Genomic DNA, 24,398 nt, shown 5'->3' with positions numbered 1-24,398 from the left:
GCACTACTCCGCTCCACTGCCTCCCGGACACCGAGAACAGCACTTAAGGTGCTTCGGCCTGGAACAGAGCAGTGCTGGGCCACCGAAAGGAGCCGGGGAGCAAACTTCACCAGACGATTAAACAGTATCTTGGCCAGAAGCTTCCTGTCCGTATTGAGAAGAGCTATGGGCCTCCAATTCTCAATATGGCTGGGATCTTTACCCTTTGAGAGAAGAATCAGGGCTGACCTCCTCATTGACTTCGGCAGAGTGCCCGAGGAGAGACACTCATTGAATACCTCAGTCAAGAGGGGAGCTAAAGACTCCTTAAAGGTCTTGTACCACTCGGATGTTAAGCCATCCGGACCTGGTGACTTCTTGGGGGCAAGCCCCTCAATCGCCAGTCTCACTTCCTCTTCCCTGATTTCTTCTGCCAAAACATCAAGAGAGGGGTCTACCCCTGGCTCAGGAATGGTTTCAGCCAGGAAAGCCGACATCCCGTCTCGATCTAGATCCTTCCTTCCCAAGAGATGCGAGTAGAAGGATCTGACGACCTCCAAGATCCCTGATCTGGACCGATTCAGAGATCCTGTACTATCAATCAGTCCTGAAATGACTTTACTACTCACTGACATCTTACAGTTTCTGTAAGGGTCGGGCGAGCGGTACTTCCCGAAATCCCTCTCAAAAACCAAAGATGCGTGCCTATCGTACTGACACCTCATCAGCAAGGACTTCACTCTGGAGATATCCTCCCGGCTACCTCCAGTCGAGACGAGAAGCTCGAGTTTCCTCCTCAGTCCCTGATACAGGCGATACCTATTCAGGGACCTGAGGCTCGAGAGCTGGCGGAAGAACCCCGCAACCCGCTTCTTGAACATCTCCCACCACTCTGACTTACTACTACATAGGCCCAGTAAAGGTACCTGACTCTGAAGAAAATCCTCAAAGGACTGTCTTATCTCCGCTTCCTCCAGGAGGGACGAATTCAGCTTCCAATAACCTTTACCCATCCGAGGGGTCTCTGAAACATTCAGGGAAAACAAAATCATACAGTGATCGGAGAACTCCACCTCAACCACGGACACTGCAGAAGAGACAGCTTCCTCCTTCAAATAAAACCTGTCTATTCTAGACCTGCAGCTACCTCGATGATAGGTGAAACCCGCGTGGCCTGAGGGGCTCCGGATGTGGGCATCCTCTAGGCGAGCTTCCCTAACTATACTATTGAGGGCTATGCTATCATAAGCCAACCGATCATTGGAGCCTCTCCTATCTTGGGATCTCGTGACAGTATTGAAATCCCCTCCAAAGATCACCTGTCGGCTTGTAAAAAGAAAGGGCTTAATCCTCATAAAGAGATCTTTTCGTCCCCACTTGGTTTATGGGGCGTAGATGTTAATAAGCCGGAGCTCTTGCCCCTTCATGAGGACATCTAAGATCAGGCACCTCCCCATTTCTAACTCAATAACCCGTCTGCATTCAACAGGAGCGGTAAAAAGGACCGCCACCCCACTATACGGCTCAGCCGCAAGAGACCAGTGGGAGGGCCCGCGCCTCCACTCTCTCCTGGCTTTTACCAGAGAGGCTAGATCTGACAACCTGGTCTCCTGCAGATACAAAATATCGGCTTCAACACGGCCGAGAAAATCAAAGGCTGCGAATCTAGCCGTATCAGACTTTATACTGGCACAGTTAATAGATGCCAGCGTCAATGGGGTGAGTGCCGCCATCATGGGTGATTGAGATAGATGGCCCTAACCCCCTCATTTTTGTTTCTTCTTTACCCCCTCATCCCCAGATGAGGAGGCTTCCTTCTCTTTGGACCGTTTTTTAGACTCTGACTGGTCCATTTTAGAATCCCCATCTCCGCCTGGCTCCGATTTGGCCCCATCCCCTGAGGAAATTGCCCCATCAGGACAGGGCCCAGTTCCCCCTGGAGGCTCCCCCACTTCAGGCACCCCATCCCTGACCCCCCCCTCCAAGGAGGGGGAGGAGATGTCTTCAAGGACAGAGAACCGGTTAGACAGATCAATCAGAGGGGGGGCAGGTAAGCTTCCGCTTGGGACCTGGTCTGCAGCACGGGGACTAGAGGGCTCCGACCTCTTCTTTCTCCCTTTACTGCCCTTCTTTTTTGGCCGCTCTTCACCCTCCTCATCCACACTTTCACAGTGGGAGGAATCGGAAAGATTGACCTTGCTGCCCTCTTCTTTACAGATTCTCCCCATTTCCTCATCCAGCACATTCTCCCCCAGGGTCTCAGCAGTTTCAGGACTAACCTCTGGAGCAGGGTCAGAAGCTACCCCTGCCACATGGGAACTCTCCAGTTCCCTGCTCCTTCTCCGATTAGCCTCCCGCCTCAGCTTGGCGGGACTTTTCCTCTTCACTGACCCTGTTGCACCTTCACCCGCACTCGTGCCCTCCCCAGCTGAGGCAACATTACTGCTCTCCCCAGCCAAGGTGACCGTCGCACGGGCAAAGGCGCTAGGACAACGGCTGAAAGGGTGTCCTAGGACACCACACAGATGACACCTGATCTGCCTACAGGATGCGGCAAGATGACCTACCCCACCGCACAGTGCACAGACCTGCACGGTACAGGCTGCGCTAAAGTGGGTGGGGCTGCCGCACCTGTGACAGACCTTGGGCTGCCCCTGGTAGAAAACTTGGATTCTGTCTCTCCCAAGGAAAGCAGCTGATGGGATGTGGGCAACAGTGCTCCCCGAACGCTTCAGTTTGACGGAAAACGTCCAGGCCCCAGACCAGATCCCATGTTCGTCATAGTTCTTTTTTGGCATGTCCGTCACATCCCCATATCGGCTAAGCCAGGTCATAATGTCATAGCAAGATAGTGACTCGTTACGTGTCAAAACGGTCACTTTCTTGGCCAGATTCTGACGGGATATCGCCTTTACGGTGAAATCCCGCCAGCCGGGCTCGCTTTTCACCACCTCATAATTCGACCAGAAAAGTTCCAAACCCTCTGGCCGAACAAAGCTAATGTCAAACTCGGAAGTACCATAGGGGTGGATCAGGGCAAAGATGTCACTTGCCCTGAATTCCATCCGGAGGAGGAGCTCAACCACCTTACCCCGAGGCGGACACGCATCTTCGCCCCTCCACACTAAACGGACCACATTCCTACGGCCACTTTCCTGCCCGGATGTCGGGAGGGACCAGACCACCTCCCCATTTTGTTCTCGGAAGGCGCCTAAGCCATGTCTTTCTATCCAAAAAGACAGGTCAACCTCACCCCTCCCCTCTACATGGATTGACCTGTCTCCTCTACGTAGAGCCTCCAGGAGGCGCTGTTGCAAGTGACCCCCAGAGCCAGACGGAGATGGGGATCCCCCTGATCCCCCGGCAGTGACGCTGGCATAGCTTCTGGGAGAAGCAGCCACTACCGGGGGGGCAGTCGAACCAGGAACTGACCCAGAGTCCAAACCTGGACCCTTACTCTTAACAGAATCATCAGCCATAACACCTCTCTCTGCCATTCCACTACCACTGCTTACCTGTATTTCACTAGCACCCCTCTCTTGCACTCCTCTTGCACCCCTCTCTTGCACTCCTCTTGTACCCCTCTCTTGCACACTACTTGCACCCCTATCTTGCACTCCGCTTGCACCCCCCTCATCCACACTGCTACTACAACTCCTCCCATGCACACCACCATAACTCACATTCTGCACATTACCATTTTTATTCACATTTTTCCTTTCACTTTCATTCTTGCGTTCACTCTCCCTTGGTGTGTTACAGACTGGGCTGGCTGGGTCTTTTGCTTCATGTTTAAGGGTTGCCGGTTTCAGGATTTGTGCTGCATAGTTCTTTCTTCCTGTGTCTTGGGGTGCAGACACAGGCTCCGCCTCTGACATGGGTGGCCACGCCCCCTCGCAAAAAGACTGTCCCTCCGGACTAACTCCCGCTACAGCTGATGTGCAGGGAACCTCCCCCTTTATAGTGGAGTGCCCCCTGGCGCCAGAACCAGTACCAACCACGCCATCTAGGGGACCGCCCCCTGAACCAACAATGTCCGGCACCAGGACACTCCCCCCCCCTCACAGGAGAGTGCCCTGCAGTGCCAGGACCTGTACCGCCCACTTTAACCAGGGGACCGCCCCCCGAACGGGTGAATCTGCCGCCATTTTCCGGTGCCTGGACACCCTCCCCCCTCACAGGAGGGTGCCCTTTTTTTTCTATAGCACCCGCGGCGATTTTGGGTGCACTACTGTATCCCCCATGCTGGCCCCGCTCCACTACAGAAACGGGGTCTGGCAGATTGGGGGACCCAGCACCCTGAACCGACTTTTCAGCCGACCCAGACTGCTGGAAGGGAGAAAAGACAAACTTAACTCCTTGTGTCTTCTTCCTCTTCTTGCCCTTTCCTTTCTTCTTCTTTCCCTTCTCCTCTGGGCCCAAATCATCCCCAAAGGAAAAGTTTTCCAGACGGGTGGGGGACTCCTGCATAACAATTGCCCGCAGGAGACCCCCATCTGCCAAGCCGCTGCCATCACTGCAGTCACTGCCGTCATCATCATCATCATCATCCTCACTGGAGGGAGGTAAGGCCACCTGAGCCGGGTTTACATAGTCCTCACTGAGGGTAAGTGGGGGGTCTGGGGTAACAGTGGTGGTGGTACACACAGGTCCAGTATCCATATCCCCCTCACTCACATCCCCCTCCTCACCTCCCTCCATCTCCTCCTCCTCACTCTGGCAGTCATCTTGGTTACTCACTTGTCCTGAGACCTTCATGCTGGAGAAACGATCCTTGTTCACAAGTTTCTCGCTGAGTATACCACCTCCCTCCACAATGTCCGATCTCAGCCTCACAATCTCATCCACCTGTTTCTTCAGAGCTCTCACCTTGGTGGAAAATGCTGCCCTCTTGGTCTTTGCTGCATTGTTTGCTTGGTAACTTGCAAACTTCAGCTCCTCTCTGAGGCCTCTTAGTTGTTTGCCGAGCTGTTCATACTGAGCCATCTTGGCCTGGATTCTGGACCCAAAGCTGGCCAGGGATTCTCTGGGCCCCTTTACCCCCCATTGCTGGGGTTCTGAGGAAACAGATGCAGATGCCTTTCCACTCCGCTGCCTGGATGAGCTTCTGCTGGAAGCTTTGCAGCTCCCAGCTGAGGTCGGGGGAGGGGGCCCCACATGGCTGTGGACCCTGGTGGATCTCCTCACCCCATCCTGACTACTGGCTGTTGCATTTTCCTTTGCACACCCCGCCAGCCGAGAACGGGGAGTGCAAGATGAAGCCCCAGCTTCCCGGGGCTCCATAGCAGGAAAACCTACCCAGGTGTCTGCCACACACCTGGGGAGGGGTGGAAGAAAATCACTGCTTCTCTGGGAAACTCTGGAGCTCAGCAGAACACACCCTCTCTCCAGAGCTGTACTCACTATTCTGCTGGTGAGGTCACTGTGTACATACATTACATTATTTATCCTGTACGGATCCTGAGTTATATCCTGTATTATACCCCTGAGCTGTACTCACTATTCTGCTGGTGAGGTCACTGTGTACATACATTACATTACTGATCCTGTACTGATCCCGAGTGTGTGTAGGATGGGGGTGGGGGACCCCCTAAAAGATTGCTTGCCCAGTGTCCAATCAAAATTAAAATTAAAGACGCCCTGCGAGCAGCAGCGAAGTGGCACACAATTCTCGGTAAGGGGCCCACGAGCGGCAGCGCAGTGCAGCACCAGCGGCACGCTGGTGCTGCACTGCGCTGCCGCTCGTGGGCCCCTTTACCGAGAATTATGTGCCACTTCGCTGCTGCTCGGGGGCAGAAACAAATGTAAGAATTACCTACAGATGCTCTTCATAAGTCCATAGAAAATGCCTATGGCAGTACATATCCGTATGGGCGGAGTAATTTGTGATGGGTGGGGTATATTGGCATGGGAGTGGCATACCTTGTGAGGGAGGAGCTTAGGGGCCTCCTCAAAAAATCTCGCAGGGGGGCCCCCAAATTTATTGTTACCCCACTGGTTGTAACCTGTGGCTTATTAGCCTGGACGCCAGCTGCCACTGCTCTCTGGCTCCCTCCATTTACTGCCATTCTTGGTTATTTTTTTCTGTGATTCACATAATTTTTTCTGTATTACACACCTGTTTACTGTAACACACCCTATCTGTGGTGTAGTTCATATGTGCTGGATCACCATCCAGCATTCTGTTCTCTCCCCCCTGCTCCCTGGTTCCCACCTTTCTTTTGTGTCCATGCCATGTTGCTTTTATACATGTATTTTTGTTGAATATTAATAAAGCTTGTTATATATTTTTATTTGGTCCGCTTTAGAGTGGTTATTTTCTTTGTTGGTTTCATTATTGATGTAATTTACCACAGGACCCTATTGAATTAAATTTTATATTACCTGTGTGTATTACCCTCAAGCTTTTGGTTAGGTTTTGCATTGGTGCAGAGTAGTATTGCAGGGATTGCTTCAGTGAATACCAATGAATTAAATTTGTTAGGCAGGGCATCACATGGGTGGCTAGGATTTTCGAGAATGTTTTTGCATCCACGTTCAACAGCAGGATTGGCCTATAGCAAAGTGACGGGTCCTTATCCTCCTTAGGGATCACCAAAATATGTGCACAAAGAGTATCTGCAGGAAGTGAAGCACCATGCACCAGAGAGTTCAGTGAGGAAATTAAGAAATTAATGGGTTCATCAAAATAGGAAAAAAGGTTTTATAATGGGATAGGGTGAAATCGTCCGGCCCGGGGCGTTACCTGCTTTCATTTCCCAGTGGCGTTGCTAGGGTTGGTGTCACCTAGTGCGGTAGTAAATGGTGTCACTCCCTGGCCCCTAAAGTATTTTTTTTTAGCCTGTTGTGATGAATGCCAGTGGTGTAGCACGTTTCAGAAAATTATTTCCAGTATAATAATCAAACAAACAAATTGCCACAGAATAGGAAAATGAAGACGTTTTTACCATTTAAAACTACAGCTCCCAGTATGACCTAAGTAGTGGTAAGGGTATGCTGGGAGTCATAGGCGTGCGCAGCCTATTGCATTAGGGTGTACACCCTAAAGCACAAACTAACGCCGCGCGCGTGCGCATATATATATATATATATATATATATATGTGTATATATATATATATATACGCACACATACACACAGTTAGTATAGTTCCCCCACATTAGGTGCAGTATAGTTCCCCCACATTAGGTGCAGTATAAGTCCCCCACATTAGGTGCAGTATAAGTCCCCCCACATTAGGTGCAGTATAAGTCCCACCACATTAGGTTGGCAGTACAGTTCCCCCACATAAGGTTGGCAGTACAGTTCCCCCACATTATGTTGGCAGTACAGTTCCCCCACATTAGGTTGGCAGTACAGTTCCCCCACATTTGGTGCCACCTAATGTGGGGGAACTGTACTGCACCTAATGTGGGGGAACTGTACTGCACCTAATGAGGGGGAACTGTACTGCACCTAATGTGGGGGAACTGTACTGCACCTAATGTGGGGGAACTGTACTGCACCTAATGTGGAGGAACTGTACTGCACCAGTACAGTTCCCCTACATTAAGTGCAGTACAGTTCCCCCACATTAGGTGTAGTATAGTTCCCCACATTATGTGCAGTACAGTTCCCCTACATTAGGTGCAGTATAGTTCCCCACATTAGGTGCAGTATAGTTCCCCACATTAGGTGCAGTATAGTTTCCCCACATTAACTAATTCAGCTGGTACATATCACCATGACTTGTTCCAGCTAAATCTTCCCTCTGGAGAAGTTGATGCCCAGATGGCTCCTCACTACATCAATGCTGATCCTCTATACAAAAACAATAATTATTATAACCATGTCAGACACTATGCCCATGAATATAATACTAACACACACTGCATCCTCTTAATATACTACTATGACACACTGCACCACCTCAATATAACCCTGCCAAACACTGTACTCTCTGAATATAATACTGCCACACACTGCACTCTCTGGGTATAATTCTGCCACACACTATACCCTCTGAAAATAATACTGACACACTCCGTACCCTCTGAATATAATACTGACACACTGTACCTTCTAAATATAATACTACCACACACTGTGCTTTCTGAATATAGTACTGCCACACACTGCACCCTGTGATTATAATACTACCACACACTGCACCCTCTAAATATCATACTGCCACACACTGTACCCTTTGATTATAGCACTACCACACACTGCACCCTCTAAATATAATACTGACACACACTGTACCCTATGAATATATTACCACACATTGCGCCCTTTGTATATAACCTTGTTTTACAATGCACCCTCTGAATACAATACTGCAACACATTGTGGCCCATAAAAACTGTACCATCCCAGAATTTCCTTATAATATACACCATATCTCTGAAATTCAAATCACTTTGTGCCCCTGACATTTAGTAAGGATCCCATCCTGTCCCCCAACATAGTAATAATGCCCCGTCTTGTGCCCTAATGTATAAAATATAATGCCCCCTGTCCTGTGCCCCCCACATAATAATAATGCCCCCTATCCTTTGCCCCTTACATTATAATAAATCCTTTTCCTCTAAGTAATTACAATGGCTCCTGTCATGTCATATATAATGCCTCCGTTCTGTGCCCCTCATATATAAAGCCCCCATTCTGTGCCTTTTATATATAATGTTCCCTGTCATGTGCACCTCACATATAATGCCCCGTTATGTGCCCCCACATATAATGCCCCGTTATGTGCCCCCACATATAATGCCCAGTTATGTGCCCCTCACATATAATGCCCCCTGTCCTGTTCCCCCCTTACATATAATCCCACTTGTCATGCGCCCCTCACATATAATCCCCCTGTCTTGTACCCTTCACATATAATACCCCCCTTTCTGTCCTTCACACATATAATGCTCCCATTCTTTGCCACTCAAATATTATGCCCCCATTCTTTGCCACGCACATATTACGTCCCCATTCTGTACCCCTCACATATAATGCTCCCGTTCTTTGCCCCTCACATTTAATGCCCCTGTTCTGTACCCCTCACAAATTATGCCCCTGTTCATTGTCCCTCACACATCATGCCCCCGTTCATTGCCCCTCACATATCATGTCCCTATTTCATGGCCCTCACATATAATGCCCCCAGTGCCATAGTGCACCATACATAAAAAAAAACAACAACTATACTCACCTAATCCCCGTTCCCATGAACAGTTCCCTCTCTTCATCCTTGCAGCATGTGAGCCACGAAGACAGGATCTCGGGTAGGCGCAATAACTTCACATCATCGCGCTGGCCTGCCGGGTATTGTGTCCCTGCGGCTCACATGCTGCAAGCATGTAGTGCTCATACCGTGTGAGTGTAAATGGTGGAGCGGGAGCCGACAGCTCCTGCTCCGCCATTTTAGTGCACTGTGTGCTGGGGTGACAGCATCAAGGGATTACTTCCCGCTTGGTGGTGTCACCCCACTTGGGTGGTGTCACCCGATGCGCCCCGCCCCCCCCCATAGCAATGCGACTGCATACCTCTAAGAGCAATCTCTACTTCCTCTTCCATTGGCCGCTTCTAAAGCTAACACCATGTCCTCATTAATTCAGGCATACTCAAATCCTTGAGATCCTTTTTTTTTATAAAATATTTTTTAATTGAATTTTAACAATATAATTCAAAATTACACCAAGGAAAAAATCCAAGGATAAAAACCTAACCCAACCCATCCCACCTGCGCCTTGGAGAGGGGAGAAAGAGAAAAAAGGGAGGGAGAAACTGAATTACAACCAATCACATATTCATTCATTCATTTCCAATCTTTCCAGATCTTATTGTGAATTGGCAATGCTTTCACACTGTTACTTGCTCTCTGAGCCTGAAGAAATTCATAGGACTTAATCATATTATTCAAATTGCACCAGGCCTCGAGAGCTGGAATTTTATCAGACAACCAAACCATAACAGATTACCCACCGGTACCATAGTCCTTCCTATGTTGAGCAAAAATATTAGATCACATCAAATATAAAATGTCAAACTCTTTTATTGGACCCTCAGATAAAGTATACTTTGGGATATCCGAAAGGCTCTAATACTACAAATAATAAAAGAGAAGAAAAAGGAAACCTGCATCTACATCGGTTGTGGCATTGTTTCTGGTAGATTAAGCATGGGGAGTGTCCAGTCCATTATAAGAATGTGTTCTAAGCCCAAACATTTACAGGCTTCTAGAATATCTTCCGGAGCACGGATGTAAAATCTGTTTCCATCTCCTTTTCTTTCTTTTCTTTTGTGGTTTTCTTGTTTTGGATAATGGTATATGTGCTATTCCTTGTTTGTGCTCTGTTTTTTTTTTTTGTCTATTTCTGTATATGATCATTATTAAAAAATAATAAAAGAAAAAAAAAAACAGTCTAGGCAAAAAAAAAAAAAAAAAATCAGGTGAAATTGTGGTTTTTGTTGTTGGGTAGCAGAATTTACCTGAGATTTAGCTTCTGTTCTACGCATGGTTTAGAGACTATGTGGTCAGTTAAGGTTGCACCCTTTACAATTCCAATGCAGTAGCATTTCCGAGTAGTTAAGCTTATTACAGTTCTTTCAGACTTCACTCCAAAGGCAGGATGAAAAATGGATAGTAATAACTTGAGATTATACAAGCCCTGGGGTCTGCTGCATACCAGATAAACACATAAACTATAATGAAACCGGGAATAGTGAAACAATCACCCACCACCTTGTGCCGAGCCTCAGATGTCTCTAACTCCACGGTTCCCTTTTCCATGCCCCCCCCCCCTCCGGTAAGTATATCCTGATGACAGGGGCCTCCCAAAAGCTATCGCCAAAGCTTCTGTTTTGCTCACTTGCGCTCCACTCTCAGCACTGCATGTACCACTCCCTCACTCCAGCCCACTGTGTGCAGAGTGCAATACCGCTTCCACTTTCAGGTAGACAGCCTGGATAAGGATGAGCTTGCAGGGTTCCCTTTTTCCATAAAAAATCGACTTATGGCTTGCAGGGCATCACCCGAGGACACAGTGATGGGGAGAACAATGTGTAATTTACTGGGTGTGTATACAAGAAAGTTTTATGGACTCTTCCTTCTTCCTCATGTGTGAACTCTTTTAGGCTACATGTACCTTTAAACTTGTGGCCTACAAGAGGCAGGGAGGGGCTCAGGACTTCTGTCACTTCATTGTGTTCCCTGTACCGAAATAGAGAATGAAAAAGGCCCTGCCTGCCTGCTTGTATAGGGGGAAAGTAAGTTTCTTTTTTAATGGTAGTAAGGGGATGACTACCTACCTACCTAATTAAATAAACCATCTATCTTCTGGGGGGGACCTGTCTACTTTCTCGAGACTACCTACTAACTGGGGGAAAACTCTCTACCTTCTGTGGGCACCTACGTACCAGAGCAACCTGCCTACTTAGGGATCTTTTCTAACTACTGGGGAAACCTATGTAAAAGGGTAAAACTACTACTAAAATACATGTTTACCTATTGGGGAAAGTACCTACCTAAACAGAGAACCTGTCTACCTATTGGAAACTACCTACCAACTGAGGGAAACTCTAACTACTGGTGGGCACATACCAACCTATTGGGGGAACTACCTACTGGAGCAATCTGTCAACTTTTGGGTCATTTCTAGCTATTGGGGGAACTTATGTAATAGGGAGAAACAATTACAGGGATATACCTGTCTACGACAAAAATACTGTGTGTATAAACATGACTACTAACATTAGAAAACCAAGAAAGACAGCGTTTGAAGAATCAATGATACATTATTAGTTTAACCATAATAAAACAAACATACATTTAAAACACTATAAAATGCAATAAGATGCATGCGGGAGGAACAGAGGGGGACTGGTGGGGATCCGAACAGAGAGTGGGAGCATGGATAACAAATGTGACCACAGTATTATCTGTAATACAATAAATACAAGTGCCATATACAAAATATGAGTTGCATGCTGAAAGGTAAAAGTAAGTGAGTACTGAAATAAAGGCAAAATAGTGCCCTGAGAAGAAGCCCTGAGCGAAACGTTGGGTGGTGGGAGCACACCATCTGTACCTGTTCCACTTGGTAATAACATTTTTTTTTTCATGAGTTGCACTTTATTCTATTGTACTGTGTTGTTGCACAACCCCTTTTTTGTCTTTTTCTTTAAAAATTATTGGGCACTATTTTGCCTATATTTCAGTACTCACTTACCCTTACCTTTCAGCATGCAACTCATACTTTGCATATGGTACTTGGATTTATTGTATTACAGAGAATACTGTGGTCACATTTGTTATCCATGCTTCCACTCTCTGTTCGGATCACCAGCCCCCCTCTTTTCCTCCCGCATGCATCTTATTGAATTTTATAGTGTTTGAAATGTATGTTTGTTTTATTATGGTTAAACTAATAAAGCATCATTGATTCTTCAAACACTGTCTTTCTTGGTTTTCTAATATTATTAGGCGTGGATCAGTCACGTACGGGAACGTTTTCGGTATCTGTATGACTACTAAAATGACTAGGCAATGGAACTATTTGAAAAAGGAATTCCTAATAGTAAAATCACTAAAAGGGTCTCTATCACATTACTAAAGTGGAAAATTATTACTAAGTCTGTTAAAGGATCATTGATTTTCCTCTGGATCTACACTGCAGGATAATAAGCGAAACTAAATATATGTAGGTCTACCTACCTACTTAGGGGACCAGTTTACTTACTGAGTGATCTACCTAATTTGGGAAACTACCTACCAAATCAGGGGGCCTATGTACTGAGGACACCTACCTAATTGGGAAGCAACTTATCTGGAGGAATCTGTCTGCCTATGGGTGACTTAGCTACCTATTGTGGTAACCTAGCAACCCAAAGAGGCAATCTACCTATCTAATGGGTAAAAGACCTATCTATCTACTATGAAGGCTACCTACCTAATGGAGTAATCTACCTACCTAGTAGGGGGATCTGTCTACTTACTGTGAAAACCTACTGGGGAACCTATTCATTTATGGAGGACCTACCTACTGAGGAAATCTACCTAGTGGGGCCTATGTACCTACTGGAGGGAGAGTAACTACCTACTGGGGAACTACCTTCCCAATGGGACGATCAACCTATTGGGGACCTACCTATTTACTGGAGAAACCTACCTACCTAATGGTGGTCCTACCTACACCTCAACCCAACTACCTACCCACTTTTACTATGCAAGACCAAGAGAGGAATTATTATCATTTGGGACACTATGGGTAGAAAAAGATAGAAGAGTGGGAGTGCTGGAAAAGTAAGGAGGCTAAAATGTATCTCCAGCAGATTCTGCAGAGACGAGCTGTGGCGTCATTGTTGTCTGAGCCAGATGAAGGAGAAAAAGAAATTAAAATACCATGCCATGCCATCCTGGCCATAAGACCTGCATTTCAGATGTCATTTACAAATAATAGATATGATAAATCTGATATGATGTTTGACTACAATAACATGATTAGTATGATTATATTTAACTTACTATAGCTTTGCACCACAAGCACCGCAAATCCTGTAGTCTCCGCACACTCCCACATGTTTTATCACAAACAGCACATTTAGCACTGACTGGCAAATTTCCTTCCAACCACTGATGAGGCATTGTGACCTAAAAGCAGAAAAATCTCCTGGTCAAGAGTCAATGAATAAAGCAAAACAAAAATCTGGTATCTTAATTTTGAATAAATCTGGTACAAAAGAAAAGAGATGGGGAACTAAATAGAATTATTTACACTATAGTTGAATTAACCTAAAAGCAGGAAAAAAGTTATAAACTAAAAATAACCATTACTCATTGGTCATTTAACTGTCAACTGAGAGCTTGTACTCTGGTGGCTTCTGAACATCTTTGTTTAGTTTGCTGTAGCAGTTGGACCCTACAGTAATGCTTGCATGTACATCCCCACACCTCTGAAGACAGTGACTCACTGCAAAAGTTACATGGATATACTTGGTAACATAGTAAAGTAAACAATGACTGGCAGAACCTACTGAAGCAGTGGCATGGTAGCAATGGGGAGTAAGCAATTTTTTAAATCAGATTTCTTTGTGGGACAATTTTTTACTGTTACTACAGGGTGGGCCATTTATATGGATACACCTTAATTAAATGGGAATGGTTGGTGATATTAACTTCCTGTTTGTGGCACATTAGTATATGTGAGGGGGGAAACTTTTCAAGATGGGTGGTGACCATGGTGGCCATTTTGAAGTCGGACATTTTGAATCCAACTTTAGTTTTTTCAATAGGAAGAGGGTCATGTGAAACTTATTGGGAATTTCACAAGAAAAACAATGATGTGCTTGGTTTTAACATAACTTTATTCTTTCATGAGTTATTTACAAGTTTCTGACCACTTATAAAATGTGTTCAATGTGCTGCCCATTGTGTTGCATTATCAATGCAACCCTCTTCTCCCACTCTTCACACACTGATAGCAACACCGCAGGAGAAATGCTAGCACAGGCTTTCAGTATCCGTAGTTTCAGGTGCTGCACATCTCGTATCTTCGCAGCATAGACAATTGCCTTCAGATGACCCCAAAGATGAAAGTCGAAGCGGGTCAGATCGGCAGACCTTGGGGGCCATTCAACTGGCCCACAACGAACAATCCACTTTCCAGGAAACTGTTAATCTAGGAATGCTTGGACATGACACCCAAAATGTGGTGGTGCACCATCTTGCTGGAAAAACTGAGGGAACATGCCAGCTTCAGTGCATAAAGAGGGAAACACATCATCATGTAGCAATTTCGTATATCCAGTGGCCTTGAGGTTTCCATTGATGAAGAATGACCCCACTATCTTTGTACCCCATATACCACACCATACCATCAATTTTTGTGTTCCAACAGTCTTGGAGGGATCTATCCAATGTGGGTTAGTGTCAGACCAATAGCAGTGGTTTTGTTTGTTAACTTTACCATTCACATAAAAGTTTGCCTCATCCCTGAACAAGATCTTCTGCGTAAACTTAGGGTCCTGTTCCAATTTTTGTTTTGCCCATTCAGCAGCACCTGAAACTACGGATACTGGAAGCCTGTTCTAGCATTTCTCCTGCGGTGTTGCTATCAGTGTGTGAAGAGTGGGAGAAGAGGGTTGCATTGACAATCCATCACAATGGGCAGCACATTGAACACATTTTATAAGTGGTCAGATACTTGTAAATAACTCATGAAAGAATAAAGTTATGTTAAAACCAAGCACATCATTGTTTTTCTTGTGAAATTCCCAATAAGTCTGATGTGTCACATAACCCTCTTCCTATTGAAAAGACAAAAGTTGGATTCAAAATGGCCAACTTCAAAATGGCCACCATGGTCACCACCCATCTTGAAAAGTTTCCCCCCCCTCACATATACTAATGTCCCACAAACAGGAAGTTAATATCACCAACCATTCCCCTTTTATTAATGTGTAACCATATAAATGGCCCGCCATGTACTTGGCGACTTATAACAAACCCCTATAGGTAATTTATCATTCTTAATATTTCTCCTTACTTTCACTCATGGAGACTCCAGATGTTAATTTTTCTCACATATGTCTTTGCGGAGAATGGACTTAAGACAGGATTTTATGTTTAAGCAAACTGTCCAATCTTACTTACGGTTATTTATGAACAGATTAGAATCCTGTATATTAGCCGCCCAATCATAACAATCATAGCTTGCATCCAGCCATGTTTCCCTTACCCCTCTATGTCATAGTCTTCTTCCAACATTAACAGTTCCAGTTCCCAAAGCCTATTAGCGAGGCTGGCATAAGTATATATTCATCGGATGTTTTTATTCATATTTCCTTTTCCGCTTATCAGTTATGTCTGATCTAAACCCCCTCCCTGCACCATCTCCAGTTTTATTACTTATCCCCACTCTCTATGTAGGTTCTAGACTGCAACCCACCTCCGCCCTTCCCCCCTCCCCGGGCTGAGCTCTTGCCATGCTGGAGAACGTCCGGTGGCACATAAACTTTCCGAAAGTGTTTATTTCAATTCTGTGCAGCACAACTTAACTTGCTGGGCTGAATGCTATACACAAGCCCAGTAGGCAAAAACAGCTAGTGCTAACCTCCAATTATTACCCATATACCCACCGCCACAGAGGTACCGGGAAGAGCCGCTACCAACAGACCCAGAGCGTCAAAAATGGTGCTCTCGGGCCTAGGTGGTAACAGGCTGGCATCAATTTGGCTGGGGAGGGCCAATAACTCTGGCCCCTGCCCACCCTAGTAATGTCAAGCTGTTGCTGCTTGATTGATAATAAGGGGAACCCCACACTTTTTTTCATAAATCAATAAATGAACACCCTATGTGGGGTTCCCTGTATTTCAGCCTTTGCCTGTCTGGGAACGATGGGAGTTGCATTTTAGCAACAACTCGAGATTCTCTTGGGAACATGCGGCAAGAAAGGGACTGTTCACATTATACAGTACATTTTAACATGCTAAATGTGAACAGACCAAAACTTACCATCCTAATTCCAGGCTAAGATTTTCTTCTGTAGCTCTGCCTCTAATGGAGTAACCACTGGATGATTCACATTTATTCTGTATACTATGCACAACAGTATAACATTTGGTTTTCTCAGGCATGTGACATGAATGACGGGCAGATGTTTAAAGGGGTACTCCGCCCCTAGACATCTTATCCCCTCTCCAAAGGATAAGATGTCTGATCATGGGGGTTCCCGCCACTGGGGACCCCTGCGATCTCGGCTGCTGCACCCTGCTGTCATCACTGCACAGAGCAAACTCGCTCTGTGCCTAATGACGGGGGATACAGGGGCTTGAGCATCGTGACGTCACGGCTCTGCCCTCCTCCTGACATCATGTTCCACTCCTTCAATACAAGTCTATGGGAGGGGACGTGAAGGCCACCACAACCCTTCCCATATACTTGTATTGAGGAGGTGGGCCGTGACGTCATGAGGGGGCGTAGCCAAGATGTCACAATGCTCCAGCCCCTGTTATCGCTCATCATTACCCACAGAGCGAGTTTGCTCTGTGCAGTGATCACAGCAGGGTGCTGCAGCTGAGATCGCAGGGGTCCCTATCGGTGGGACTTCTGTGATCAGACATCTTATCCCCTATCCTTTGGATAGAAGATAAGATGTCTAGGGGCAGTGTTAATGATTTCATAGTGTAAACAATGCTGACAGACTTCCTATAACATGGTTATAAGGCACTGTTCTTTGTACTTACTCCATCTTCGTCTTCAATAATGTCATTTGCGACAGATGCTAGTGTGGTCCATTTGCAGTTATTTATAGCTCTAACAGCACAACGTTTATGAGCTTTAAACTTGCAAACTAGAGAAAAAAAACATAAATAGACTTGAGTTTTCCATTTTCTGGGATATCATTTCTTATAAACTGAAACATTATATGGCTGTTATAAATGGAAAGCAAAACCAGGTGCCAAGAAAGTGTCCATATAAAATGACAGGCTTTAAGGAAATGTGCATGGAACATGTACCAAAACACTAAAGATTTATTGCTTCAAAAATATTATTTTAAGGGACAGTGACTACATTTTTGTATTGACTCCTATGTTGTACTACACCAGCCTGTACTTTTCAAGATATATTTAAGTGTCTGTATTGTACTGGATTGCACCAAAGTTAAGTAAACTATCAAGTAGTTTCACAGAACCTTCAGAGGTCTTTGGGGGAGATTTATCAAAACCTGTCCAGAAGAAAAGATACCCCTAGCAACCAATCAGATCGCTTCTTTCATTTTTAATAAGGCCTCTGCAAAATGAAAGAAGCAATCTGATTGGTTGCTATGGGCAACTAGTGAACTTTTAATTTGCACAGGTTTTCATAAATCTCCACCTCTGTGTGTGAAAACAGCTTCATTGTGAACCAGTGTGTGAAACACAAAAGTGGCATTTGGAGTTAACACCACTACAATATAAGCAACAGCTACCCTAAATACAACATAAACTACCCCAATCATCATTTCTCCCTCAACCATCAAACATCCCAATAATTTGCGGTTTGTGCAGCCTGAAAGTGATGACAGGTTCCTGTTATCTTGGTGGTTTTAATGAGCTACAATACAATTGTGCTCCCAGGAGAATTTTATTACAAGCAAGAGGCTCCTATTATAGTGCAAAATCTTTCTTTTACTGAAAAATCAGCAGCAAAAGAGTTAACAGAAATAAGAAAAGAAAAAATATAGGTGAGAACAGGTGATAGCAGGTACGCAATCAGCCAGGTATCCACCAATCAGCGCATAGCATAGGTTATAAGAGTAGTAGGAGTCCTTTCATCTTCCTCTTTCTTTTGCTGCTTTCAGATAAGTATCATGTCTATGGTTATATACATGTTATAATATTACCATACTGCACATTTTACTGTTTTGCGATAGCACTCCCTATTGAATATCTGCTACCTATTCCCTGTCCTAGATAGTGATTCTTTATTTCCCATTGTTATAACGTTATTTTCCTAATCGCGCCACGGAACTCCTGAACAGCTTTTAGTTCACTACTCTCCAGTAACCTTCATTCCCGCTCCTATTTCGCGGCACCGTACTTCCCTTTTCTCCTCCTATATCATAGCGATAACGCCATCCCGGGTCTGCACCCAGCCGTCTCGCTCTGACGCGATCTCGTCAGATCTCACAAGATTTTCTCTATCTCTGCCCTATTCAATATCCGCGCGCGTTACTTTAGCTCCTCACTCAGCTGCAGCTTCGGATGTGCACACTTGTGACTCCGTATTCTCCTCAGCTTTTCATCTTTATAGCCCCTCTGGCCTCCCATAGTCCTTAATTGGTCTAATACTAATATTTTATTTTGGTCATTGCTCATCATTCACTGTTACTGTGTCCCAGTCATTGCCATACAGATAGTAAGCATGACTGAGGAAAATGTGACAAAAAAAAATCAAATAAACCTGACTCCCCTTGTGAGGGGAAGGAGTTTGAAATGACATTAGAGGACCATATTAAAAATTTGATGGACGAATCAGTCTCCCTCTCAGTCAAGTCAGCTGTTCAGTCAGCCATGGGTTCTATGCAGGAGGCATTAACTAACTCTGTTATACAGGCCATTTCTCAGTCTGCTTCCTCCAGCATACATACAAAACTCTCCTCTACCCCGTCCGATTCTTTTTAGTCGGCAGAGGAATCAACCTCAGCCTTAGCAAGGACACTTTCCCAAAAAAGTCATTTTTGTGATACCGATCTTCTCGCCTCAAAAAAGGCGAGGACATCTCAGAAGGATCAGGCCACAGTTACTGATGCGCCCGCTCATGGCAGCACAATTAAAGGTGTTCAGAAATTGCACCACATACCCTAAACCGTGAGGAGACAGATAAAAAATGGGTAGTTAAATCCTCTAGCAGGCAAAAACCTGATTCTTATAATACATCATCCAGCCGTGAGTCCTCAGAGAAATCCGATTCGGAGGTGGACCCCCAATCCTCCAACTCCGATTATGAGGACATCCCGGAGCAGCCGGAAGGACCCCAAATACCGACTGAGAATCCTACTGTCTTATATAGTAAAGGTGAGCCCTTTTTCAACCCTGAGCTCATAAAACATCCACATCTGGCGAATGGGTGCCTAACCCTCAAATCGCTAAATTTTTGAACGCCTGGATTTGCAGGCCTTTGGATAAGGCTACCAGGAGTAAGCTTAAAAGCGGAGTGCCCTAGACCATCCCTGGCACACTAAGCCTCTGCCACTCCTGAGATCGATCCAATCTTGGTGAAATACTTACAAAAAAACTGCAAAAATTCTAAACAAGGGGTCGACAGATCCTTTAGGTTTTGCCAGGATAAATTCCTAGACCTCCTTGGACCTATCACTAAGATTTTAAACCTAGCAGAGGAGTCCTATGTATCTGGCCAATCAGTTGATACTGACACCCTCAGAGGATGGGCTCAGAGGTTAGCTTGCTTGTTCGGCAGTATTAATGCGGCTTTCTGCAGCGAAAGACGCAGGGCCATACTATTAAAACTTGACCCCCAGCTAATGCACTTGGCTAATTCAGAGCCAGACTCCTCTACAGAGGGTCTCCTTTTTGGGGACTCCTCCATCAAGGAGATCAGTAAATATGTCAGGCTGTTTTCTTCTCTCAACAAAGCCCAAACCTCCCTCAAAAAAGTTTTTCAAGATAACATTTTTGGGAAGGCCAGGAGAGGAAAGGGCTGCTTTCCTGGCCAACGCCCCCAAGACAGGCAACAAGGTAAGGCCCTCTATCAATACAACAGTCAACCTAGGTTCGACCTCATACCATCAATCACCTTTCTTCCCATCGAGAGGCTGTCCCTGGAGGGTGAGAGGTCAACGCGGTTATCCCAAATCACGCCCATCTACAGGTAAGTGCTCTAACCAAGTTTTCTTCCCCCTTTCCATTAGGAGGAAGACTAAAACATTTTTTCCCTGGCTGGAATGCAATCACTACAGATGCCTGGACTCTGAATACCACCAGAGGCTATCTGATAGATTTCCTTCCCCCCGTCCAACCTTCACCTCCACGCCCTATAATTTTCTCAAAAGCAGATAATTTGATTACAGCAGAGATCAGGGATCTTCATGCCAAAAAAGCTATCATTCCAGTTCCTCTGCAATCCCCAGGCTTCTTAAGCAACCTCTTCAGGCCTGTCATAAATTTGAAACTTCAGAACACTTTCATCCAGTACCAACATTTCAAAATGGGGGGGATCCATCTGTTAAAAGATCTTCTTATCCAAGAGGACTGGATGATCAAAATAGACCTAAAAGATGCCTATCTAACGGTTCCAATAGACCCCAGTTACCAACCGTATTTTCAGTTCCTTTGGGAAAATCAAAAGTGGCAGTTTATAAGTCTGCCTTTCGGCCTCTCCTCAGCTCCCTGGTGCTTCACCAAGCTCCTAAAGCCGGTAGTATCATTTCTTCGGAGCAGTGGAGTTCGTCTAATAATATATTTGGACGATATCTTCATCATGGCTCAGTCCCTGTCCCTCAATCACCTTCATTCACAGTGGACCCTATCTCTTCTACACAATCTAGGATTCTTAATAAATCACTAAAAATCGATACTATTTCCTTCCAAGGAAGTAGATTTCCTAGGATTTACAATCAACTCCCACTCAGCTCTCTTAAGCTTACCATCAAAGAAATTAAGTCTAATCAAGAAAGAAATTTGTTCCGTTCTAAACAAACAGTTAGTCTCCCTGAGATCCATCGCTCGGATAGTGGGTCTTCTCTCTGCTTCGATTCAAGTAATTTTCCCGGCACCCCTACATTACAGGGCCCTTCAACGCCTCAAGGCTCATCACCTGAGAGAAGGCCTCGAATACTCAGACGAGATTCCGCTGACTCCGGACACCAAAGAACAACTTCTTTGGTGGTTAAACCATATTCAGGAATGGAACGGGAAGACGATCTTCAACACCTTCCCAGATCTGATTATAGAATCAGATGCGAGTCGCCTGGGTTGGGGAGCTCGCTGAGGAAATTTATCTACCGGAGGCAAATGGTCGGCAGAAGAATCTCTTCTCCACATCAATTGCCTCGAACTCTTAGCAGGCTCTTTTGCCCTCAAGAAAATCTCATTGTTGCATTGTTGCATTTTGCTGAGAATGGACAACATCTCGGCAGTGCAATACGTCAACCACCTAGGATGCACGAAGTCGGCAGCTCTGGCCAACATCGCCAAGGAATTTTGGCAACTTTTGCCTGAGCAAAAACATAATTATCAAAGCGGAATACCTTCCAGGCCTATCCAACACGGTCGCAGATTGGAATTCTCGCTACCTAGCAGACTCCAGCGACTGGAAACTCAATCCGAAGGTTTTTCTTCAAAATTAATGCCCTTTGGGGCCCCCTAGCTGTGGATCTTTTCGCGTCTCGTCTGAATCGAAAAGTTCCCACATTTTTCAGCTGGCGCACCGACCCAGAAGCTCTGGGAGTGGACGATTTTCTACAGTTTTGGCCAGTCGGAACATTCTACGCTTTTCCTCCCTTTTCTCTCATTTCGAGAACCCTTACCCAAACCAAAATTCTGAGAGCAACTCTGGTGATCATAACTCCCTGGTGGCTCACCCAGTCCTGGTTCCCCCAAATCCTGGAAATGTCTATAGATTTTCCTTGCATCATTCCATCCTCTCCGAACATCCTTCAAGACTCCTCAGATAACCCTCATCCCCTTATTCTATCAGGCAATCCCTCTCTGGTGGCATGGTTAATATCGGGTCACCACACTCCAACACAGAACTTTCACAAACAACTAGGGACATCCTCGCTGACGCCTGGGCTCCGGGTACCAAGTCAACTTACAGATCTGCCTGGAAGCTTTGGCTTCGTTGGTGCTCACAACAAGACCTGGATCCCATTCATACACCTCTCGCCCACATCCTGAATTTTCTTTCTTCTTCTTTCGAACAGGGTAAAGCCTATCGCACTGTTAATGTCTATCATTCGGCCATCTCTGCTAATCACTCTCCCATTGATTTTTCTCCTGTGGGAAGGCATCCTTTAGTGTGTAAACTCCTCAAAGGCATGCACTTTAGGAGACCTCCCCAACCTAAATACCAAACCACTTGGGATGTCTCCTTGATCCTTAATATGTTCAAATCCTGGGAATCCTGGGCTCTACATCTCTCCCCCCCCCCCCTCTTTAGTTGCTTGCCACCTCTATCTTTTGGTCCCAGTGTGTTTGAACAAACAATTTATATTAATCAATAATTCTCCATGTGTGTTTTTTAACATACTTCTATTTTTCATGTAGGCCCTTTTTGCTCTTATCGCTTAATCTTTACATAAAATCTCTTTTTTACAGTTATTTATTATCTATCTGCCATCATTTTTTCCATAAAATCCAATGGAGCTATATTTTCCATGAACATCACGCCGGTCTATATATCTTAACCCGATGTGATGTTATGTTGCACTCCGTCGATTGAAAGCAGTATTCGTGCTATAGGGGCCAGTATTAGATCCTGACTGCGCTTGTTTGCGGTCCACGGCGACCGGAAGTGACGTCCCGCTGCGTTCCAGGCACTAGGAGCCGCATTGTTTTGCGGTTCAATTAACTAGAAGTTACTTCCGGCTGCGTTCCACATATTGGGAGTAGCGCCATAATAGGGATCTGCCCACCTTGCGGTTCATTTTACCGGATGTGACGTCTTTGCTGCGTTCCACATACCGGAAGCAGCGTCACTAAAGACATCTCCATTTAAACGCCGGGTGAGCCACTGTATCCAGCAGCGTGCTGGTGCTCACCACTCTCGGTAGCAGACATCGTACTTCTATCTAATAAGGTATGTTAGATGGGCTGTATTAGGCACCTTATTGATTGTCTTTTTGTACAGTTCCTTATCTCCAACTACTATTGGCATCATTTTTTCTTCAGTTACCTGGGACTCACCTCGGGCTACTGGTGCCCGACTCCATCTTTGCACACGCTGACTCTATCTACCTGCCATGGACAGGTCAGTGGAACTGGCTTCTAATGATATCATATTTATCCCCCTATTGAAATACATGGAGAATATTCTTTGATTCTGTTCTTAATTTTGGGTTTACAGTCATTAACTACATTTGGATCTAATACAATCTGGTCTACATGGGATATACGACATGCACAGGTCTCCATATCAGGGTATGCAATTGTTCTAATGTCTCTATTTCTGGTTTCACACTGTGGCTGCATACTACATATATTGCGTTTATCCTTCTTTTAGACCTAATGTTGCCCTTTGGTCTATCATCATTTATTATCTATTATGGTGCCCACCACATACTAATAACTATGGTAAGATTAATTTTAAATTTTTTAACTCCATGAGTACCTTTGGAGATTGGACGTCTCATGTTCTGTAATTTATTTCACAGCATGAAATATTCCATGAAGTGAACCAAGAAATATTTTGAAGACCATTTCTTTGCCACCAAATTGGCCTGTGCACGATATCTTACTATACACCTTATATGTTTGATATTTCATTGTATATCCTACATCTCTAGTGTCTTTGTTCATCTATACTTTGACATCTGGATACTGACATTACCACGACATATATTCTAGTTTGACTGTCCCTGACTACTGAGACCAATTTATATCTATCTCCGTCTACCTGAATACATCTGTCTCATGTTTATGTTACTCGTGTACTATCTAAGTGTTAACCCACTAACGCTCTAATGTACTAAATCTTTTTATTGCTGTATATATTTGTTGTTCTCTTGTCCCCTGATGAGCCTATGTATCCACATTAGGCGAAATGCGTTGGTAGAAGAGGCTAACTTATCTTTATTTATAGTCTCTATGTTTCCTGTTCCTATCCACACTTAGTTTAGGAGCCCCTCTAGATAGGTAGGGCTCAGTGTGTAGGCACTCACCTGTACCCTTACCCCCTTCCCATTGTTAGTTAACACTTTTTGTAATATTTTTTATACCTAAGTAAA

The 24,398-nt window shown here is 45.2% G+C and overlaps 1 protein-coding gene across 10 annotated transcripts in view; it reads right to left on the bottom strand.

The window, feature by feature from the left end:
• LOC130290823 (diacylglycerol kinase eta-like) overlaps window positions 1-24,398 on the bottom strand; it is a 1,161,394-nt gene that overhangs the window by 741,375 nt on the left and 395,621 nt on the right. For all 10 annotated transcript variants that reach the window (XR_008847710.1, XM_056538928.1, XM_056538925.1 and 7 more), the window contains 2 exons: window positions 17,197-17,303; window positions 13,478-13,603 (listed from right to left, as the gene is read on the bottom strand). Coding sequence is in view for 9 of the 10 variants with exons in the window: in XM_056538928.1 (XP_056394903.1) it covers window positions 13,478-13,603; window positions 17,197-17,303 (233 nt within the window). In the remaining variant the exon portion in view is untranslated. The remainder of the gene's footprint in view (window positions 1-13,477; window positions 13,604-17,196; window positions 17,304-24,398) is intronic.

Source organism: Hyla sarda, chromosome 9 (assembly GCF_029499605.1).
Source record: "Hyla sarda isolate aHylSar1 chromosome 9, aHylSar1.hap1, whole genome shotgun sequence".
NCBI lineage: Eukaryota > Metazoa > Chordata > Amphibia > Anura > Hylidae > Hyla > Hyla sarda.
Note: the sequence above shows the minus strand (reverse complement) of the source record. Positions and strands in the feature narration are given on the sequence as shown.